We start from the raw sequence: 20,391 nt of genomic DNA, 5'->3' as shown, positions 1-20,391 counted from the left end.
TTTCCCAGACACCTGAGGGGCTCCTTTCCTCCAAATCTGCTCAAATGCCACCTTTCTTTGTGCGTGGTGCTGAGTATTGAACCGAGGGGATTCTATCCATGAGCCAAACCCTCATCTTTCTTTTTTTATTTTTGAAGCGGGGTCTCGCTGAGCTGTTGAGAGCCTAAATTGCGGAGGCTGGCTTCGAATCTGCCAGCCTCCTGTCTCAGCCTCTCAAACACTGGGATTACAGGCGTGGTTCCCACCCTCACTCAAACGCCACCTTTCTTCTGAGGCCCACCTTGACCCCCTCCTGGGCTCTGACAAGCCCTCCACTCTCCTTGTAACAGCCCTATGGACATGTAACCACACAGTGCGCAAGTTAGTGCCTTTGTGTATGATCAGAGTCTAGTTCCTGGGCATTTTTACCACCTGCCAACAGGCACGCTCCAACACCCATCCGCAGCCCTCTTGGCAACCACTAATCTGTATTCTGTCCCTTTGGAGTTACCTAGACATTCCATAGAAATGAAATTAATACTGCATGTGGCCTTTTGTGCCTGGCTTATCCCTCATTCTTGATTTCCTCGATTTTTTCTCTGTAGCTCTTATCATCCTCTACCATATTATATAATTCCTTTATTTTTATATTGATCATTTATACTCTGTTTCCTCCCACTAAAATGCAAATTCCCAGTGGGAAAGCCTTTTATCTCTTTACTCCACACTTGGATAACAAGTACCTGGAAGGCTGCCTGGCACGTGGCGGGCACTTACAGATGGTATTCGGTTTTTGTTTTGTTTTTGCAGTACTGAAGATGGAACCCAGGGCCATTCTATCTCTGAACTACATCCCCAGCCCTGGTTTTTTTGTTTTGTTTTGCTGGTCTGGGTATGGAACCCAGGAGCATTCGACCTCCGAGCTATACCCCTTGCCCTATTTTTTATTCTTTATTTTCAAACAGGGTCTCACTAACTTGCAGAGGGACTCACTAAGTAGCTGAGGCTGTCCAGGAGCCGCAATCCTCGGATCTCAGATCCTCAGGTCTCAGGCTCCCAGATGCTGGGATTACAAACTTGCACCACCACTACCGGCCCTGTTTTTTTGTTTTTGTTTTGTTTTGTTGTTTTCCCGGGTCTGGGGATGGAACTCAGGGGCATTCGACCTCCAAGCTACACCCCCTACCCTATTTTTTATTCTTTATTTTGAAACAGGGTCTCACTGAGTTGCAAAGGACCTAAGTAGCGGAGGCTGTCCGCGAACTGTGATCCTCCGTCTCAGCCTCCCAAATGCTGGGATTATAAGCGTGCACCACCACGCCCGGCATATTTGTTTTGTTTTTATGGTACTAGGGGTTGAACCCAGAGGCATTCTATCTCTGAAATATACCTCCAGCCCTATTTTTTGTTTCATTTTATTTTATTTTTTATTTTTTATTTTTTTTTGCAGGTCTGGTAATGGAACCCAGGGGCATTCTACCTCCAAGCTACACCCCCAGCCCTATTTTATTATTCTTTATTTTGAAACAGGGTCTCACTGGGTTGCAGAGGGCCTCACTAAGTAGCTGAGGCTGTCCGCGAACCGCGATCCTCCGGTCTCAGCCTCCCCAGTGCTGGGATTACAAGCGTGCGCCACCACGCCCGGCTCATTTTATTTTTTGTGGCACTGGGGGAGATTGAACCGAAGGTCACTCTCACACTGAGTGATCCTCCGGTCCCGGCCTCCCAAGTACTGGGATCACAGGCACATGCCACAGTGCCTGGCTGACGTTTGTTAAGTGAGTGAAAGTCAGGCTGCGTAGACTGTGCTCTTGACCACTGCCCTTCCTTTCCTCCAGCTTTCTGAAATCCCTTCTTCCATCAGAATTCATGCTTCTGTCCAAAACATCCTCCTGGCTCTTTCCCAGGCAGGCTCCTTCAGGACTTATCTCTCAGTTTAAATGAATCACCTTCAGCCGGGCATGGTGGCGCATGCTTGTAATCCCCGCGCTTGGGAGGCTGAGACAGGAGGATCGCACGGGAAGCCAGCCTCAGTTACTTAGTGAGACCGTTTCCAAATAAAATATAAAAAAGGTCTGGGAGTATAGCCCGGAGGTAGAAAGCCCCTGGGTTCCACCCCCAGTACCACAAAAATAAATAAATAAATAAATGAGTCACCTTCTCAGAAGCCTGAATGCACGCCTCTACATCCAGATCACTTTCTTTTCCATAGCTTATCTTCTGCAAGGGCCCCGTGTACATCAAAGCTTTACTAAGCTTAAGCTGCTGGGTGTGGTGGTAAAAGACTCTAATCCCAGTATTTGGGAGGCTGAGAAAGGAGGATCACAGGTTGGAAGATAGCCTCAGCACTTGGCATGACCCTCAGCAATTGCTAGGGTCTGGGGGTGTATTTTGGAGGTAGAATGCCCTTGGGTTCAATCCCCAGTATTAAGTTAATTAACTAATTAAGCCCAAGTTCCTGGAAAGACCCTGTCTCTCCTGTTCATGCCGGTGTCGCTGCCGGGCACTGGACGCTGAATGGGGGCACTCCCTATAGCGGCACTGAAGAGGCTTTAGGGCCAAAGTGAGGCTGGGGGGAGGCGGGGCACTCCTGTCACTTTCCTGTCCCCTTTCCCATTTCAGGCAGCCCAAAGACAGAGCAGCGCAGAGGTGGCTAGCTGAGAAAGGTTTAATTGCTGAGAACATCCAGGGCAGGGCAGGCTGGCCTTTGTGGGTCTCTCATGGCCCTAGCTGGGCAATCAGCCCAGTGAGACCCCTTCTCCTGGCTTCAAGCCTGGGAAGCAGGCTACTGGTTCCAGGCCCCTAAGGCTGGAAACGGTATGGTGGGGGCCAGCCCCCCACACCCTCGACCGGAACCGGGGCAGCAGGCAAGATTGATCGGCGTGTCGTAACTGAGGTACTGGGCAAAGCCAGCCCAGGCGGGGCCCAGCCCAAGGCAGAAAAAGTAGGGGTGACAGGGAGCCCAGGGCCGGCCCAGGCCATGCCGGCCCGCCCCGTGCGCCTTGGTCCCACATGCTAGCAGGCAGCTGAGCAGAAGCAGCTGGTCCCCGTGCAAGCAGAGGTACGGGCAGTCCCTGGAGCTGCAGGGGCCAGTGGCCATGGAAGTGCCCGAGGCCCGCAGGGAGCCAGCGTGTCCGGTGGACTGTGCCGGGGCCAGAGAGGCGTCTTCCAGTTTGAAGAGAGGTGAGGTGTGCAGGGGCACCGGGTGGTCCTAGGAGCCGGCTGTAGCGGCTGAGGCCAGTGGTGAGCATGTTAGTCCTGGGTGATAAACCAAGAGGTGGAAAGGAGTTAAGAGGGTAGGCAGGGGAGGGAGTGCGCCGCAGTGCGCTGGGGCTGTCAGAGCCTCTCGCTACCCACTCACCCACTCGTCCTCATCCACCCCTTCGAAGGAGTCCTGGGGCAGTGGGTCCTCTCGGTTCCCCAGCTTTGCCACCATGGCATTCAGCAGCTGTAAGAGGGAGCAGGAGAAGAGTTGGAAGGAACAGGACTCCCAGACCTCCAGAACATTATACTCCACCGTACAGACCCAGGGCATTTACCTCCAAGCCACATGCCCACCCCCCTGTTTTTTTTTTTTGTGATCCTGGGGATGGAACTCAGGGGCTTTCTACCTCCAGGCTACATTCCCAGACCTATTTTATATTTTATTTGGAAACAGGATTTCACTATGTTGCTGAGAGCCTCCATTACTAAGTAGCTGAGGCTGGCTTTGAACCTGCACGATCCTCCTGTCTCAGCCTCCCAAGTGCTGGGATTACAAGCGTGTGCCAACACCCCCAGCCACCCCCTTTTATTTATTTATTTATTTATTTATTTATTTATTTATTTATTTATTTGCGGGTCTGGGGATGGAACCCAGGGGCATTTGACCTCCAAGCTATACCCCCTGCCCTATTTTTTGTTATTTACTTTGAAACAGGGTCTCACTCAGTTGCGGAGGGGCTCACAGTAGTAGCTGAGGCTGTCCCCTCCTCTGGCACACAGACGGAAATGACACGTGATTCCCCTCGTCGTCTGGGTCAGGGCCAGGGACGTGAAGGACAGACAACTGAGCACACTCTGCTGCCAGCCCTCTTCCATGCCAGCCCTCTTCCATGCCTACCTCCTCCTTCTTTTGCTGGTCTGACTTCTCCTCCAGGTACTGTGCTGAGGATGCAGTCCGCCGGCCAGGGGCTTCGCGGGGGGCTTGGCTCACTGGGATGGGTAAGGACAGGCATCAGAGAGTCCCTGAGTGGGAGCTGCTTGGTGCCAGCCCCATGGGGATTCCTTGGCAGAGACCCAAGGTGGCATTAATAGCGAGTGAAGCCTCTGCTTTAAGGCCTGCCCTGCGTGCCGGGGTGTGCTTGTGTATGTGTATGCTGGGGGAGACCTGAGATGGAAACACCAACCACAGGTCCTGCCCCGCAGGATCTCAGAGACCGGGTGTGGAGACACGACACGGCCAGTCCATCCTTGGAAAAACCAAAGTCTCTGGGAGAACTAGGGCCTCCACGTCTTCCTCTCAGCCCTGCCCAGGCGGCCCAGCTTCTCTCCCGCCCAGCCCCTCACTCCACCTGGGGTCATGCCAGGGGGCTTCAGGCTGAGCAGCCGGGGCTGTCCGTTGGCGCCTCCCAGCCAGGCCTCCGCACTGAGCACCGGCTCCCAGCTCGTGGCTGTGTCCGGGAACACGTCATCTTGGAAGAACTCTTTCTGCAGGGGAAGAAGGGACTGTTCCGAGACACTGACCAGAGGCCCAAGGCACACCAGTGTCAGCTTCTAGGGCCCTCGCCCCCCATCCTGGTGCTCCCATGAGTTCCAAATCTCAGCAGAATAAGGGGGCAGGGATTCCCCAAAGCAAAGAGCAAGAAGGTTTAGGGGAAGGGCTGGGCAGGATCTGAAGTCCCAGGCCAGTGGGAAGGAGGGGTAGGTGTTGCAGTCCTTGAACCCAACCTCACCCTGACTCGGGGTAGCCGGAAGGCAACGGGCTCCAGGGAGCTTTGGCGCAGCCGCAGGCACCGAGCAAGCTCTACCTCCCGCACGTCACACTCGGTCTTGGGCAGGAGGACGAAGCCCTGGGGGGACACATCAGCAGAAGCTGGGGCCAAGAACTCCTGGCTGGGCACCCAGCATCCCTGGAAATGCAGTGTTCCTCACTAGCACCGTGGCCCGTTCCTGGACAGTGCTGCGCTGGTGAGGGTAACAGCCAGCGCTCTGGGGGACAAGCTCTGGTGCGTACTGCCAGATGGTTTCTAGAGTGCAAACTCATGCCAGGGCCCCCTTCCCCGATGCACAGCTGGAAGAGATGTACAATAGCATGCCATCATGGGCGCTTCCACCGCACAGATGCGATTGGTGGCTCAAATATGGTAAGAAGCAGTCAGAGCAGTTATTTCTTGGGTTCTTTTGTCTTTTTTCTTTTTTGCTGTACTGGGGATGGAACCCAGGGGCATTCTACCTCCGAGAGACACCCCCAGCCCTATTTTTTATTCTTTATTTTGAAACAGGGTCTCACTGAGTTGCAAAGGGCCTCACTAAGTAGCTGAGGCTGTCCGCGAACTGGGATCCTCCGGTCTCAGCCTCCCGAATGCTGGGATGACAAGTGTGCGCCACCATGCCTGGCTTTCCTCCAGCCTTTTCTTTTCTGTTTTGAAACAGGGTCTCTCTAGGTTGATGAGTTTTATGCTTGTTCAGGGGCTGCCTGCAAACTTGCAATCCTCCTTTCTCAGTCTCTCAAGTGCTGCGATTACAGTTCTGGGCCACCATGCTTGGCTTTCCTTGGTTTTTAATCTATTTGTTTGTAGGTTCATATTGCATATTCATATGAAAGCCTTATAATAGCCCAATTGTGTGTGTGTGTGTGTGTGTGTGTGTGTGTGTGTGTGTGTGTGTGTAGTACTGGGTTTTGAACCTAGGGGAATTCTACCCCTGAGCTATACCTTCAGACCTATTTTTTTTTTTTTTTAAACACAGTCTCACTAAGTTGCTGAGGGCCTCGCTAAGTTGCAGAGGCTGGTCCAGAACCTGTGATCCTCCTGTCTCAGTCTCTCAGTACTGGGATTACAAGTGAGCATGACCATGCCTGGCTTAGCTTAATTTTTAGTAACGCCTGAGTATAACAATTAGCTCAAAAATTCTAGACAAGGTGGCCAGGCGTGGTGGTGCACGCTTGTAATCCTAGCATTTGGGAGGCTGAGACAGGAGAATCAAGGCTCCCAGACAGCCTCAGCTACTTAGCAAGGCCCTTTGCAACTCAGTGAGACCCTGTTTCAAAAAAAGATTAAAAAATAGGGCTGGAGCTGGGCGTGGTGGTGCACACTTGTAATCCTCGAGCTTGGGAGGCGGAGACAGGAGGATTGTGCAGGTTTGAAGCCAGCTACACTGGCTTAAGAGACCCTGTTTCCAAATAAAAATATAAAATAGGTCTGGGAGTGTAGCCTGGAGGTAGAAGGGCTTCCAGAAACCCCAGTACCACAATAAATAAATAAATAAATAAATAAATAAATAAATAAATAAATAAGGCTAGAGCTGGGTGTGGTGGCACACGCTGTAATCTCAACATTCGGGAGGCTGAGACAGGAGGATCCGGGTTCGCGGCCAGCCTCAGATACTTAGTGAGGCCTTTTAGAATTCAGTGAGACCCTGTTTCAAAATAAAGAATAAGTGGCGCACGCTTGTAATCCCTGCGCTTGGGAGGCAGAGACAGGAGGATCATGCAAGTTCGAAGCCAGCCGCACATGCTGGCTTAGGAGACGCTGTTTCCAAATAAAAAATATAAAAATAGGTCTGGGAGTGTAGCCCGGAGGTAGAAGGGCTTCCAGGAACCCCAGTACCACCAAAAATAAATAAATAAATAAAGAAAGAAAGAATAAAAAATAGGGTTGGGGTGTAGCTCGGAGGTAAAATGCCCCTGGGTTCCATCCTCAGTACCGCCAAAAATTCTAGACAGGTTCATAAGCAGCAGCTCCTAGCTGCTGGATTAGTTTAGGGCAGGCCTCTGACCTACCAACCAGGCCAGCTCTTGAACTACCTCATACGGCCACCAGGGGGTGGAGCAGCCCTGGGATCCACCTGGGGACAGAAGACTAGGGGACCTGGGTATCCTCACCTTGTGGGGGTCTGGGGACGTGAAGCTGTTGCATTCCAGGAAGAAAGGGGTCTCAGGGAGCAGCTCGTATAGGAACACACGCGTGTCGCCCTAGGGGACAGATTGGGGCTGGTGACAGACGTGGGTAGCTACGCCAGGACCCTCCCATCCTCCAACCCACCACCCCAGCCCACCTTGCCAGTGAGAAGCACCAGGCCGGTGTCGGGGTCATAGCTGGGCAGCAGGGTGGAGGGAGCCACGTCAAGGCCCAGCACTGCCAAGGGGCCACTGGCCAGGGCATCAGCCGCATACAGCAACAGCTGTCGCTCACTCCGGCTGCAGGGGGTCGGGGCAGAGGCAGGGCCTCAGGGAAGCAGAGGCCTGGCGCAGGACAGAGACTCCCAGGGGAACCCTGATCCTAAGCAAGGGGGGTGCCCCAACCTGCCACCTACCCCCAGCCCCATCCCCAGCCTCGCCCGACCTAGGCCCCTGCAGCCTCTCACCCTCCTCTTACCGGGCTGGGCAGCTCCCTGGCCTGCCCCCAGCCTCGAATGCCCTCTCCTCCAGATCGTGGGTAGCAGCCCCTTTATGACCTAGCTCAGACCAGATAGATGCCCACCTCTCAGACCTCTCTAGCTGGCCTTACCTGGCCCCATCAGGCCTGGCTCCTGCACCTGGCTCTCACTGCCTGGCCCCCTTGACAACTCATTTTCCCTCCCCAACCCTCCCTCTTACCCCAGCCATCTACCTACCTGTCCATCCATCCACCGACCTACACACCCAAACGCCCACCCCCCACCCGCCGTCCAGTGAGGGGAGAGAACAGTGTTTTGCAGGTGTCTGTTACTTTGGGGCAAGGGGATTCGGATGCTGAAGCCTGAAGATGGTGGTTCCTGAGTCCTCACCTGTCAAAGCCAGATACCAGCAGACAGCGGCCATCACACACCCAGACAATGCGGGCTCCGCGGGCCCCCTCGGGCCCTGGACCTTCCTGTGGAGGCCCAGCACAGCTTGTGAAGCCCAGCCATGGCTTGCTGCACTGGGTCTGAGGGCACCCCCATCCTCGCCTGCTCACCTGCAGGGGCTCTGGGCCACTCCGGGGCTCGTAGACCCGCACACGTCCATCCTTGCAGACGGTGGCTAGCTGCTGCCCATCAGGACTCCAGGCCAGGCCAAATATCTGGGGACAGGGGAGGACATGAGGCAGCCTCTCGGCTCCTGGGTGGCCCCAGTCCCTGTAGCTGTCCTACCTGGTCCTGGTGGCCACGTAGCCTCAGGCGCTCGGCTCTGGCCTGAAGGTCCCAGATGCGAATGCTGAGGTCATAGGAAGAGGAGGCCAGAATGTCAGCCGCCAACGGGTGGAAGCGCAGAGAGTAGATCTTCTCTGTGTGGCCTGGGAGCAGGAGGGAAGTGGATGAAGCCAGGCCTCTTGGGGCCACTGCCCCGCCCAGCACACCCCAGGCGCGCCTGACCTGTGAGCACAGCATCAGGCGTGGTGAGAGTGGCCTCCAGGCCCCCTGGGGGCACGCGCCACAGTCTGACCCGGGCGTCCTCCCCGGCTGTGGACAGAGAGCAGCAGTTCCTCAGTGCTGGGCCCAGGCCCCCTGGGCCCTGCCCAAGCGACCCGGGACCCTGCCCCAAGCCCAAGCGTCCAGCCTCCTCACCCACGGCAAGACGGTGGGGATCGAAGGGGTCCCAGGCCAGGTCGGTCACGGCTGCCCCGTTCTGCAGCGTGGGCAGTGCTGTGTCGGGCAGGCGGCCAGGCTTTTGCAGCTGTGGAAGGTGCCCCCACCCTGTGACCCATCACAACCAGGCAGGAGAACCAGTGCCAGGCACTGCGGGGCAACAGCGTGCCTGTGTCCCCCACCCCGCAGCAGACACCCCCACGGCGGGGCAGCCCAAGCTCTCTGCCTCAGCCACCTCGTGCTCTGAGCCCAAGTGCCAACTGCAAGGTCCCAGAGAGTGAGGGGTGGCAGCACTGAGTGCTGGAAGAGCTTAGGCTCGGGCTCCGGTGGTGCGGGTTCAAACCCAGCTCCACTTACGCAGCTGTGTGGCCCAGGCAGTTCACTGACCCTCTCTGTACCTCTTCACCCTTGTCTGTAAAAGGAGGTAGCAATGGTGCCCACCACTTGGCCGCGGAGAGGACTACAGGGCAGTGCTGGCGGATGCCTAACACAGCCTGTGCTCAGGAGCTTTGTGGTAGCAAATGTCCTCAGGCCCTGGCCACCTGGAGGGAGCTGGGGGCAGCGGGTGGGTGGGGGGGTCTCTCACCTCGAGCACAGCCACCTGCCCCCCGCTGCTGAGCAGGGGCACAGCCACACGCAGCCGGTTGGCACAGAAGCCATCGCTCTCCCCAGGCGTGGTGAGGTTGAGCCCCTTGAGGTTGGTGATGTGGCGGTCGCGGTGCAGCACCACGCCCTGCGCATGGCGGAACTTGGAGCTGGGGCCTGGGTGGCAGGGACAAAGCCATGTGTGAAGATGCCCCGCAAGGCCTCTGCAGAGGCAGCACGCACAGGGCCCTTGGCCCTCTGTGGCCCACGGGCCCTCAGCAGACCCCAGGGAGCACCGCTTGGAAACCTGTGCCTTTACAGTGACACTCAGCAGCTGCACTCTGGCACGAGGGGCCCCGAGTCGGCCCCACTTGAGGTCCCCCACCCAGGAGAACAGCTAGGGTTAGGCAGACAGGGTCTGCCCCGACGCGCTTACCCAGCAGGCTTTGCAGCGACCTCTGGCTGGGGCTGGTACCGATGCCGCTGGTGCTAGAGAGTGAGGGTCCCAGGCTGGAGGGTGTGGAGGGCGAGGTCAGCGAGCTGGGCGGGGAGGAGAAGCCCTCCTGGGGAAAAGGACCTAGGTCAGCCAGGTCCTGGGCACCATGCCAGAGGGAGACGGGCAAGGACTCCAGATCCGCTGCTCCGGGCCCCGCTGGGCTGCGGACACCGGGCGAGGCATAGGCCCTGCTGTGGGTGGGGATGGTGGCAGGGGAAACAGGGCTGGGGTGACGTGGATGTCATCCAGCGGGAGCCAGAGGCAGGCTAAGTCCTAGGCATGGGCAGCCGGGGCAGCCACTGGCTCCAGCTTTGTGGAGGACTGTGCCAGCGAGCGCTGCCAGTGTTTCCAGAGGAGCCAGAAATCTAGTCACTATGCAAGAAGTCTCACTTCTTTAGCACCTGCTCAAGTTAGAACACACTGCGAAGTTCTTCATTTATGCTGTGTGTAACCCTCTTTACATTCGAGGATGAAGACACTCCGTAAAGGCTACTGGCAGACGGCACAAAGACACTGCAGCGCAGTGCACCCGGGGGCTGCCACGGCTCCCTGTGGGCTGCGGGGCAGGGAGTGGCCTGGTGCTTACGCTGGGATCTGCGTCGGCCCCAGGTGTCTCTGTGGACGGGGCCATGTCGAGTGGGGGTTCTGCGGCGGGCACCAGGCGGGAAGTGAAGCTGCGGTGGGGCCCGCGGGCTGGGTTGAGGCTGACCTTCTGCACCTGTGGGGAGGACGGAGGTTGAGGCAGTGGGGGCAGCGGCTGCGGGTGGGAAGGGAGCCTCTGCACGCGACTGGGCTCAGGGGTCACCAGCAGGCCCCGCGAGTGAGCACGGCAGGATTGAGGGGCTTCCCAGGGTTAATGGAGGCAGGCGGCAGAGGACATGGAAGCCAGGCTTGGCCCTACCTGCTGGTTACTCCCAGCCCACCAGGTGTGAGGGTCGGAGGCGGGCAGACAGCCGGCGGTGTCCGGGAACAGGTCCTCATGAAACTCCACGGCCTGGTGGCAGGCAGGCAGGCAAGCAGGCGGTGAGGCCCAAGAGACCCAGGCCCCCAGCCCCCAGCCCAGGCCCCCTCACCTTTCGGGGCACGTGATGGCTGATGGGTATGATGGCGGTGTCGCTCAGCTGCAGGACCCGGAGCACCTCGCAGCCCATGACAGCTAGCGCCCGGCGGGGCACAAGGGCTGCCCCCCGCAGCACGTTCTCCAGGATGCACTGGGTCACTGGCAAGGAGCCCATGGGAGACGGAGTCAGGGCAGGTGGGGATCAGAGGCGGGGGTGGGGATGGGATGGACAGGGCTCACCGGCTCACCTGGGCTCAGTGCCGGCTGCTGAAGGGCCACCTCGTAGCAGTACAGCTGCCTCTCGCCCTGAAACAAGCCCAGCCTGCAGTCTGCTACTGATCACACCAGGGCCTGGCCGAGCACCTGCCCTCCATCCTTCCCAGGCCCTGGGCCACAGAAGCTCGGTGGACATCAACACACTGACACGTGCCACGGGCGGAGCTGAGCCCTTGGCACAGTCCCAGCGGGCTTGTCATCACCGCCCGTGGTACACCGGTGGCGTACGTCAGCACTCACAGCAAGCCAGCTGTGTGCGGAGACTGCGCTCTTCCCAGTCTTGTCCTCCAGAGCCCCGCTTTCAAGAGGAGTCACGTATCTCAGCCCAGGTGAAGACGCACCCGGCAGCGGGGGCTCTCAGGGCTGGACTACCTACTTCCTCCTCTTTTGGGGGATTGCAAGTAGGGCCAGCTTCTCACTCACCTTTCCTGCTAGGATCAGGAGTCCAGAGTCTGGGTCCAGCAGGGGCATCAGAGACCTAGACAGAGCAGGCAAGGTAAGGGGCAGCAGGAGAGCTTTGCACCTTGAGACCCCAACTCGGGGACCTGCTCATCCGCTCCAGCTGTGTCCACCCTGGTCTCCTCGGCCCTCCCCTTTGTCTTCCTGTGCTGTCCACACTCCCATCCTGCGGTCCCTTCCCATGTGCCCCAGCTGCCCACTGCTTCCCGGGAGGACTGGGTGCTGGTGACCTCAGGCCCAACCTCCCCTCCAGGCTTTTCCAAGAGGACTCCACATGCATTCAGTCCCCATCCCTCCTCAGCCAGCCTAGACATCAGGCCAGCTGCGGAAGGACTGGGCAATGCTAGAACCAGGGAGCCCCCAAGAACCAAGCACTCCCCCTCCAAGCTGACTCCTATGAGCCAGGCACTGGGGGAAGGGCTGCTATGGCTGCCGGGAGTCCCTGTGTCCTCGAGGACTCAGCCCAGGCCTCATGGGCAGGAGGCTCCAGTTGGTCCCACCTCTGCTCCTGAGGTCATGGCAGAAGGGAATGCAGAAGGTGGGTGGAAGCTCCCAAGTCCCCGCCACCTTATGCCAGGCACAGCTAGACCACCTGCCTGTCACAGCCCATGGCTGCTGCCTTCTTGCCCACAGCATTGGAGAGGGCCCCGGGAGAACCAGGAAGGCACCTGCTCCCTCTCTGTACTCAGGATTGAACCCAGGAGTGTTCTATTGCTAAGTTACACCCTCAGCCTTCCAATTTTTGTTTTGAAGCCAGGTCTCACTATCCTCGAACCTGCGATCCTCCTGTCCCAGGCTCCCAAGTACTGGGATTGGAAGTACAAGCATACACTACCATACCTGGCTTTCTACTTTTCTTTCATTTCTTTCTTTCTTTTCTTTCTTTTTGTATGTTAATACTGAGGATGGAACACAGGGGCATTCTACCTCTGAGCTATACCCCCAGCCCTAATTTTTATTATTTATTTTGAAACACTGAGTTGCAAAGGGCCTAAGTAGCTGAAGCAGTCCTCGAACCACAATCCTCCTGTCTCAGCCTCCCAAATAGTGGGATTACAAGTGTGTATCACCACACCCGGCTTCTACTTCTATTTCATATTCTTGGTCTGTTTCCTGTCCCTGGGGACGTTCTGGCATGGACTTCCAACCTGACACCCTCAGAGAGCACCACAGCCCTGCCCTGGTCCCAGAGGACAGAGGGCACCCAGCTGTGGCAGATGCCTGTCCTTCACCCAGGTAACCAGAAGCCTGGCCTCCGTCTCCCCCTTCCCTGCCAGGGGCTGTGAGTTGGCTAGGAAGCTGGGCGGGGCGCTGGACATCTCCACAGCTTCCTGGAGGGCCCCGGGCTGGTCACCTGTGAGTAACACAAGCTCCTAATTACCTTGGGCCGGCAGGACAAGCCGGGCTGTCTCTCACCCTGACCTGGCCACTGCCTGCTATGGGAGAGGGGGCCAGGTGACGTGTCCTGGGGCCCCTGCTTCAAGCACTGGCTCCTCGAGGCCTTACCCACACACTCCTCGCTCACTATTATTATATAGTGAATAATATATATATTATTCATGCCCTGGATCAGGTAGTCTACCTAGTCCTCAGCTTAGTCTGCATATGTGACTAGAAGTGAGCAAACAGACCCCAGGCCTTCCTCAAAGGGCTGGAGGGAGGCACAATTCTACAGCCACGCACTGGGGGAAAGGTTCTCAGAGGGAGGATGTGCACCAGGCGGAGGGCCACTGGCCTTGGCTGGGCTGGCGGGGAGGGGTGTTCCTCCCAACTCCAGCATTAGAAATAAAATACATTACAGGGAGAAGAGTTGTTGACAGTAATAGCCACAGGTGCAAAGGTCCTGTGACAGGTAGATGTGAGGCCTTTTCAGGAGGGGAAGAGCGATGGCTGGAGGCCAGGGCAGCGGGTGTGCAGTGCTGGACGGGCACAGCCAGATGGAGCAGGCCTCATGGCAGGAAGGTTCTGCCTCTGGGCACCGATGGCAACAAAAAGTCAATGGTGTGTTTTAAGGCATGGGGGACAGGACCAGGTAGGCGCTGAGCAGGGGTTGTTAGCTGTTGCAGGGATGGACCAGGAGGCGTGGGAACAAGAAGTAACGGTGGCGGAGAGGGCTGCCTGTGGACAAGACGGCTACGGGGCCCCCATGGAGCTGGCACCTCACCCAGGCTCTACACACTCCCGAAGCAGCCAGGACTGGCCTCGCTCTGCCCTGCCAGTCCCGTGTACTGACTCAGGAGCTTGGGCGCGGGGGCAGAAAGTCACCCGGGCAGGGCCAGCTCCTCCGACAGGCCAGGCCAGTCCCCTTAGCCTCAGGCAGAGCCATCTGGGCAGCTCTGCCAGGCAGGAGCATCCTGCTGTCCATGATACAGTGCGGGCCAAGAAACCAGGTCATGGTATCCATAGCCAGGGCTTGGCCAACAGCTGGCACAGACCTGACCCCAGGCCTTGTAAAGAGAGACAACCTGGGTCCGGGTCTGGAATGCAGCAGGCAAGCCCTTGCTTGGCAGAGGCCCAAAGGTGGTAAATGGTGGTGTCAGCGCCTCCTGCTATCATGGCCTCTGGGCCTGCCACCTCCAAGAGCGCTGGCCCTGACCCAGGTCCAGGGGTCTGCCTCTGACCCAAAGTCAGAGAAGATCAACAGCTCACGGCTGCTCACACCTGCCCCCACCTCCAGCCTGGGGGGTCTAGGAGACTGAAGACAATGGTGGCACTGGCGGGGTGGTGAGAGGAGCACTCCTAGGATGAGCCCATGGTGCTCCCTGGTCCCACCACCCTAGACATCTGGCACTGCCCCTGGCCCAAAGCAACCTGGGTGCCCCGCATGTATCCCTGTGGTAGGGGCAGGGCAGTTAGGGCCCTGACCAAGCCTGCCCCACACTTTCCAGCTCTATCCCTCTGGAAGTCTCTATTGGGGTGGCTCCTTGAAAGCATCAGGGAAGCTGGGTGTGGTGGCGCACGCCTGCAGTCCCAGTACTTGGGAGGCTGAGACAGGACTGCAGGTTGGAGGACAGCCTCAGCAAGTACTGAGACTCAGCAACCTAGTGAGACTGTTTCAAAACAAAAATAAAATAGGGCCAGGGCTGTAGCTTAGAGGTAGAAGGCCCCTGAGTTCAACCCCCAGTGCCACCAAAACCAGAAAGAAGCAAAAGAAAAACGAAAGAAAGCAACAAGGAAAGGTTTAATAAACCAGGGACGTCTTCAGGGAGCTGCCTGTGAGCCCCTGGGTGGCTGGGCCCTCCAAGAGCCCAGGCATGAGGTAACACTCCAGGCAGGGGAGGGGTCTCTCCATCAGCAAGAACTGGTCACAGAGGCAAAGGAAGTCCTGCTCCTTGGGGAAAATCAGGCTAGAGGCTCTCGGAACCCACCTCCCAGTGCGGGCGCTGGGGGATCTGTGGATATTCCCAAGGGCCTCAGAGAACACGTGTTCCCAGGGAAGAGGTGTGGAGATGGTCTAACCAGGAGCCACACAGCACTGACTGAAAGCTCAGAGGATTCTGGGCTGGGAAGGCAACTTGAATGAGTGGAGAGTCTGGCAGGAGACAACGGGGTGGTAGCGCCTGGGGTCAGCCGGGCGGGCGCTGGAGCTTCAGCCAGAGGGAGCTGTCACTGGGCCCCAGCCTGGACTTCCTGTTTGAGGCACACCGGGAAGCCCCATTTTAATGTAAAATCACCTGATTTTTCGGTGCTGGCAATGGATTCAAAGTTTTGACTGCCTTAGAGGCTAAACAAGTCACTGCAGGGCCAGCTCTGCCCAGGAACAGAAGTTTGCTCTTCCCTACATCCGTGGGGGTGAAGCGCCCCACTTGGAGTAAGGAGAGGACCCGGTAGAGGCCAAGGGATTAACAGGGGACACCTTAGGGGTGACCGTCCCAGCTGGAACTTGCCTGCCCCCGGTAACAACTGGACACTGGGCTAATTTGCCTTCTAGAGGCAGAGTCCTCCAGAAGCCACAGAAGTCCCCAGCTGGTGTGGGCCAGCTTCCCCCCCCCCGACTCAAATTGGCCCAATAAAGGCAGCTGGAGGGGGGGTCTTAGTGTCCAGGGGCTCTCCGGAAGCTGGGAGCTGAGCTAGGTCCCCAAAGGCTCTGAGGCACAGCTCTGACCACAAACACGGAGGGGGAGGAGGGCAGAGAGTTTTCCTGGAAACCTTCATGACAGGGGATTTTTCTGGACTCTTACAGCCCTGGCACCCTGCCCCTGCCCCTCCTGCCCAATTGAGGGCTACCATGGACTGAAATCCAGGAGCCCTGTACATTCTCAGTCCTTCATTTAAAATGTGGGAGCAGGCCCAAGGCTTTCATGGCTACCAAGCCCCCAAACTCAGCGTCAGATTCTGTTTAGAAGCCAGACACTGTGGCACACACCTGTAATCCTAGTACCTTGGAGGCTGAGACAGAAAGATTGCAGATTTGAGGACAACCTCAGGAAGTAGTGAGACTCATCAGCCTAGTAAGAGCCCGTTTCAAAATAAAGTAGAGCTGGGCGTGGTTGCACACGCTTGTAATCCCAGCATTTGGGAGGCTGAGACAGAAGGATTGCAATTTGTGGACAGCCTCAGCTTCCACTTAGTGAGGCCGTTTGCTACTCAGTGAGACCCTGTTTCAAAATAAAAAATAAGCCGGGTGTGGTGGCGCACGCTTGTAATCCCTGCACTTGGAAGGCTGAGACAGGAGGATCGCACAGGTTCGAAGCCAGCCTCAGCTACTTAGTCAGGCTCTCAGCAACTTAGTGAGACCCTGTTTCCAAATAAAATATAAAATGGGTCTGGGAGTATAGCCCAGAGGTAGAAAGACTCTGGGTTCCACCCCCAGTACCACTAAAAAAAAAAAAAAAAAAAAAAAAAAAAAAAAAAAAGAATAAAAAATAAAAAACAGGGCTGGGGCTGAGCGTGGTGGTGCACGCTTATAATCCCAGCATTTGGGAGGCTGAGACTGGAGAATCATGGTTCACAGGCAGCCTCAGCTACTTAGTGAGGCTCTCCGCCACTTAGTGAGACCCTACTTCAAATAAAGAATAAAAGAAAAAATAGGGCTGGGGGTGTAGCTCGGAAGTAGAATGCCCCTAGGTTTCATCCCCAGTACCACAAAGAAGGAAGGAAGAATTCTAGAAAGAAAGGAAGAAAGAAAGAAAGAAAGAAAGAAAAAAAGAAAGAAAGAAAGGAAAGCAGGCAGGCTGGGGGTTTAGCTCAGAGGAAGAATATTCCTAGATTTAATCCCCAGGACAAAAAAAAAAAAAAAAAAAAAAAGATTGTGCTTTAAGAGGCTCTTGGAAAGGCTCTGAAAAACAGGGGTTTTGCAATTGGGATTACTTAGCAACAGTAACACATTGAGAGGTTTTACGTAAAAACCTGGATTTTGGGTTCTCTTAAAAAATCCTTCGCTCTGGCATGTGAGGCTGGTCATGGGGCGGAGCCTTCTGCCAGCACAGCAGACCCACGGAGCCCCGCCAGGCTTCACAGGCCCTTGGTCGCTGCTCGCACTTATGTCACCTGTGTGGTCTATCACAGGCATCTGTCTGGGTTGCAACTCTTGGTGTCAAAACCCCCTTGCTTTTGTTTCTGTGATACTGAGGACTGAACCCAGTACCAAGCTACATCCCCAACCTGATCTTATTTATTTAACCTAGAAAAAGAGTCTAAGTTGCTGAGGGCCTGGCTAAATTCCTGGGGCTAAACTGTGATCCTCCTAACCCAGCCTCCTAAGTATTGGGATTACAAGCATGCACCACCACGCCCTGCATCTGCTTGCTTTTTACCAAAAACATAGGAACGTGCCCGGCGTCACACGGCAAAGAAGTACACTCGAGTCGGGGCTTCAAGCCTCAGGTCGCGAGGTGCGTGAGGCGGCGGCGGACCGGCGCGGGAAGGACCTGGCCAACGCCCCCCAAAGACCCACTCCGTGGGGGAGAGGGCGGGCTCCGCCAGGCCCCGCCCCCAAACCAATAGGAGAGCGCCCCGCCCCCTCGCCGCCCCGCCCCCTCGCTCTTTAGGCGCGACCCGCCTCCCTCCAGCCGACTCCGGAGCCCGATTCCGGGGAAGGGGAGCGCGGGCGGCGCTAGTTCTAGGCTCCGGGATCCAGGACCCCCTCGGGCGGGCCGGCCGGCCGCAAAGGACTGAGGCCGCGGCCCGGCCCGGCCGGCTCCTCCGGCCGCCGCCGCCCTCGGTGAGTGCCCGCGGCACGGGGCTGGTGGGCGGGCGGGGCGCGCGGGCTGGCTGCGCACATCGCCGTGCGCGCGCGGACCCCCGCGCACTCCGGCGGCCGCGCGCGGTCACCGGGCCCACCGAGCGGGCGGCGGCCGGCCCCCTGTCCGGGGCGCAGCCGAACCCACGGCTGCCCAGGATGCGCGCGCGTCTGCATGTGTGTGTAAGGCTCACTGGCCGGCGAGGCTGCGCGCAGACAAAATAAACACCCCCTCCCTCGCTTCCTCCTCCCACGGCTGGGCCCTCCGGCATGACCAGTTTTATGAATCAAACCCTTCAGAATGGCTTGGCCATAGTCTTCGGTTATTTATCCTTCCTGGGGTCAGACAGTCAGTCCCGTGCCCCTGTGCAGACTGGCTGCCTGGGGTCCTCTGGGCCTTGTTACTTATGGCAGAACTGGGCCACAGACATGGGGGTAGCTGGTAGGTATCCAAGACCCCCACCCCCCAGGGAGGATGAACATTGTCCGGCCAGGCCCCTGTGTGCTCCAGGTATCAGGGTGCCCCATTTCTGTCTCTGCCAAGGAAGGGGCTTTGCTTGGGCTGCGGAGCCCAATGGCCTGGAGCCAACCTAGTCCTTTGTATCCCTGGGCTGGCAGAGCTGGAGACTGCTGAGGTCCTCTGCGGTCACTGGCAGGCCCACTGATTGGTGCCAACCATCCCCCCATTCATTAACAATCACCACACCAGGGTCGCTGACTGCATCTCCTCTTGGGGCCCAGGGGTCGGGTGTGCACAGTGGGAGAGGCCCAGAGGGTCCAGGTGACCCTGTGTTTACTTTTACAAGGCTCCAGAGAAAGGAACCAGGATCTAGACACCCCCCCACCCCCACCCCCACCCCGCCCCAGGCCATGGGCCTCCAGTGCTGGAGATTGGACTAAATCTCAAACCCAGCATGGTGGTGCACACTTGTTATTGGGAGGCTTAAGATAGGAACATCACAGATTGCAAGTTTAAGGCCAGCCTCATCAATTTAGCAAGACTCTCAGCAACTTATTGAGACCCTGTTTCCAAACCAAAAAGTAGGACTGGTGGCGCGCGCACACACACACACACACACACACACCCCTCTTCCTGCCACGTTGGACTTTGGGTGTTGGGGCAAAGAACAGTGGCGGGACTGGTGCTGTCTGAGAAGATTCCATTAGCTGGCCCGGTGGGCAGTAAAGTCCAGTACAGGCCAAGCTGTTGGCGAAGCCCATGAGAGCTGGGGCAGGCTGGTGGGGGGGATGGGAGAGCAATCCCCTGAGTTTACTGTCTTCCCCGAGGGAATCAGCCGAGGGAGCTTCTGTAAACAGAGTGTCAGAGGCAGGAAGAGGGCTCTGCTAATGAGCAGCCCAGCTGGATCTCCTCCAGACCATTATCTAGCCTCTCCCAGTCCAGGGAGGAAGGACCCGGGAACATGGTGCCAAAGGCCTGGGCACTGCTGGTCCCCATCTCCCCCAAACTTGCAGAGACGCACACTAGAACACCACCTTAGACCTGGGGATGCAGACAGAGGGTCAGATGGGGTTGAGGGCTCTGTCCCAGGGTGTCTGTCCTGATGACTCTCTACTCTCCAGACTCTGGGGAAGGGTCTTCTGGCAGGCAGCCCTGGGGCAGGGCCATGCCCAGGCAGGAGGCGAGCCACAGTTCTAGCCCCCATTGTTGGCACTCCCACCTACAGCTCGGGGGGAGCAGGGCTGAATCCCAGGTAAAGAGTGTTAAGTCCTGGGGGAGAGGAGGCTATCAGTGGAGCCCGTCCTGGACTGCAGGCTCCCTGGGAGCAGGAAGGTGGGGTCCCACTGGGCCAGGCTTGTGAGCAGAGAGAAGGCTGCCCCCCCAGGCCTCCCTGCCCACCGGGAGGCCCCAGCTCCTGGAAGGGGCTAGTGGTCCTCCTGGAGCCCCTTCCACGATCCTCAGAGCCCCTCCCTAGGCTAGGGAGCCCAAGGCTCTGTGCTGCCAAGAAAGCCAGCTCCCCTCACTGCTCTGGAATTTGCGTGAGCTCTCATCTCAGAGAAGGGGGAGGGTGTGTGTGTGTGTATGAGCGGGAGCTTGGCCCAGTGGGTGTGTGTCTGGCGTGGGTGTGTGTCTGTGCGCGTGACTGCAGCAGGGGGGTCGGCTGGTGTGGTGTGGTGTGTGCGGGGAGGGGCGGGGGCTCAGCCTCCTCCTTTATCGGTTTCCACATTCCAGAGTCAGCCGGGTTGCTTTCCCCAGCCCTGGGCCGGCTGTCCTGGCCCACAGGCCTCCCCCGCTTTTCCTCATTCCAGCCTCCCTGGGTGTGAGGAGGCTGGAGGAGGCTCCCTCAGGCCACCTCGGTTTTGGGGGATGGGGGCAGGCATAGGGCCAGTCCCCCCCTCAGGCTCCTCCTGGGGAATGCAGTAAGGCTTTGACATTCCTGGAGGCTGCCTGAGAGATTTCATTAAGTGAGAGGAGGGAGCTGGCTTGCACTGAGAAGAGGCTGGGCGGGTGGGGGTCCCCAAGCACTGGGCAGTAGTGACAGCCATGTGGGGCAGGGTTATGGCTCAGTGACCAGGGCCCACCTGCCTGCTGACCAGTCCACTTGTGCTGTAGCGTGGCAGGACCCTCGCTGACTACTGGGCCTGGGA

General features: G+C 57.6%; 1 protein-coding gene across 1 annotated transcript in view; it reads right to left on the bottom strand.

The window, feature by feature from the left end:
• Window positions 1-3,231: 3,231 nt before the first annotated feature.
• The window catches only part of LOC308268865 (coronin-7), a gene marked incomplete at both ends in the record, with an annotated part of 56,882 nt that continues 39,722 nt past the window's right edge, over window positions 3,232-20,391 (bottom strand). The window contains 19 exons of the mRNA XM_080703968.1: window positions 3,232-3,237; window positions 3,341-3,427; window positions 4,082-4,173; window positions 4,533-4,668; window positions 4,914-5,030; window positions 7,064-7,153; window positions 7,237-7,378; window positions 7,948-8,033; window positions 8,118-8,222; window positions 8,293-8,435; window positions 8,515-8,601; window positions 8,707-8,815; window positions 9,314-9,489; window positions 9,749-9,875; window positions 10,395-10,526; window positions 10,710-10,802; window positions 10,882-11,027; window positions 11,117-11,174; window positions 11,568-11,622. Of these exons, the coding sequence (XP_080560094.1) occupies window positions 3,232-3,237; window positions 3,341-3,427; window positions 4,082-4,173; window positions 4,533-4,668; window positions 4,914-5,030; window positions 7,064-7,153; window positions 7,237-7,378; window positions 7,948-8,033; window positions 8,118-8,222; window positions 8,293-8,435; window positions 8,515-8,601; window positions 8,707-8,815; window positions 9,314-9,489; window positions 9,749-9,875; window positions 10,395-10,526; window positions 10,710-10,802; window positions 10,882-11,027; window positions 11,117-11,174; window positions 11,568-11,622 (1,987 nt within the window). The remainder of the gene's footprint in view (window positions 3,238-3,340; window positions 3,428-4,081; window positions 4,174-4,532; window positions 4,669-4,913; window positions 5,031-7,063; window positions 7,154-7,236; window positions 7,379-7,947; window positions 8,034-8,117; window positions 8,223-8,292; window positions 8,436-8,514; window positions 8,602-8,706; window positions 8,816-9,313; window positions 9,490-9,748; window positions 9,876-10,394; window positions 10,527-10,709; window positions 10,803-10,881; window positions 11,028-11,116; window positions 11,175-11,567; window positions 11,623-20,391) is intronic.

The sequence above is a fragment of the Muscardinus avellanarius genome (genome assembly GCF_963383645.1).
Source record: "Muscardinus avellanarius genome assembly, chromosome: 10".
Taxonomy (NCBI): Eukaryota; Metazoa; Chordata; class Mammalia; order Rodentia; family Gliridae; genus Muscardinus; species Muscardinus avellanarius.
This window is presented reverse-complemented; position numbering and strand designations above follow the sequence as displayed.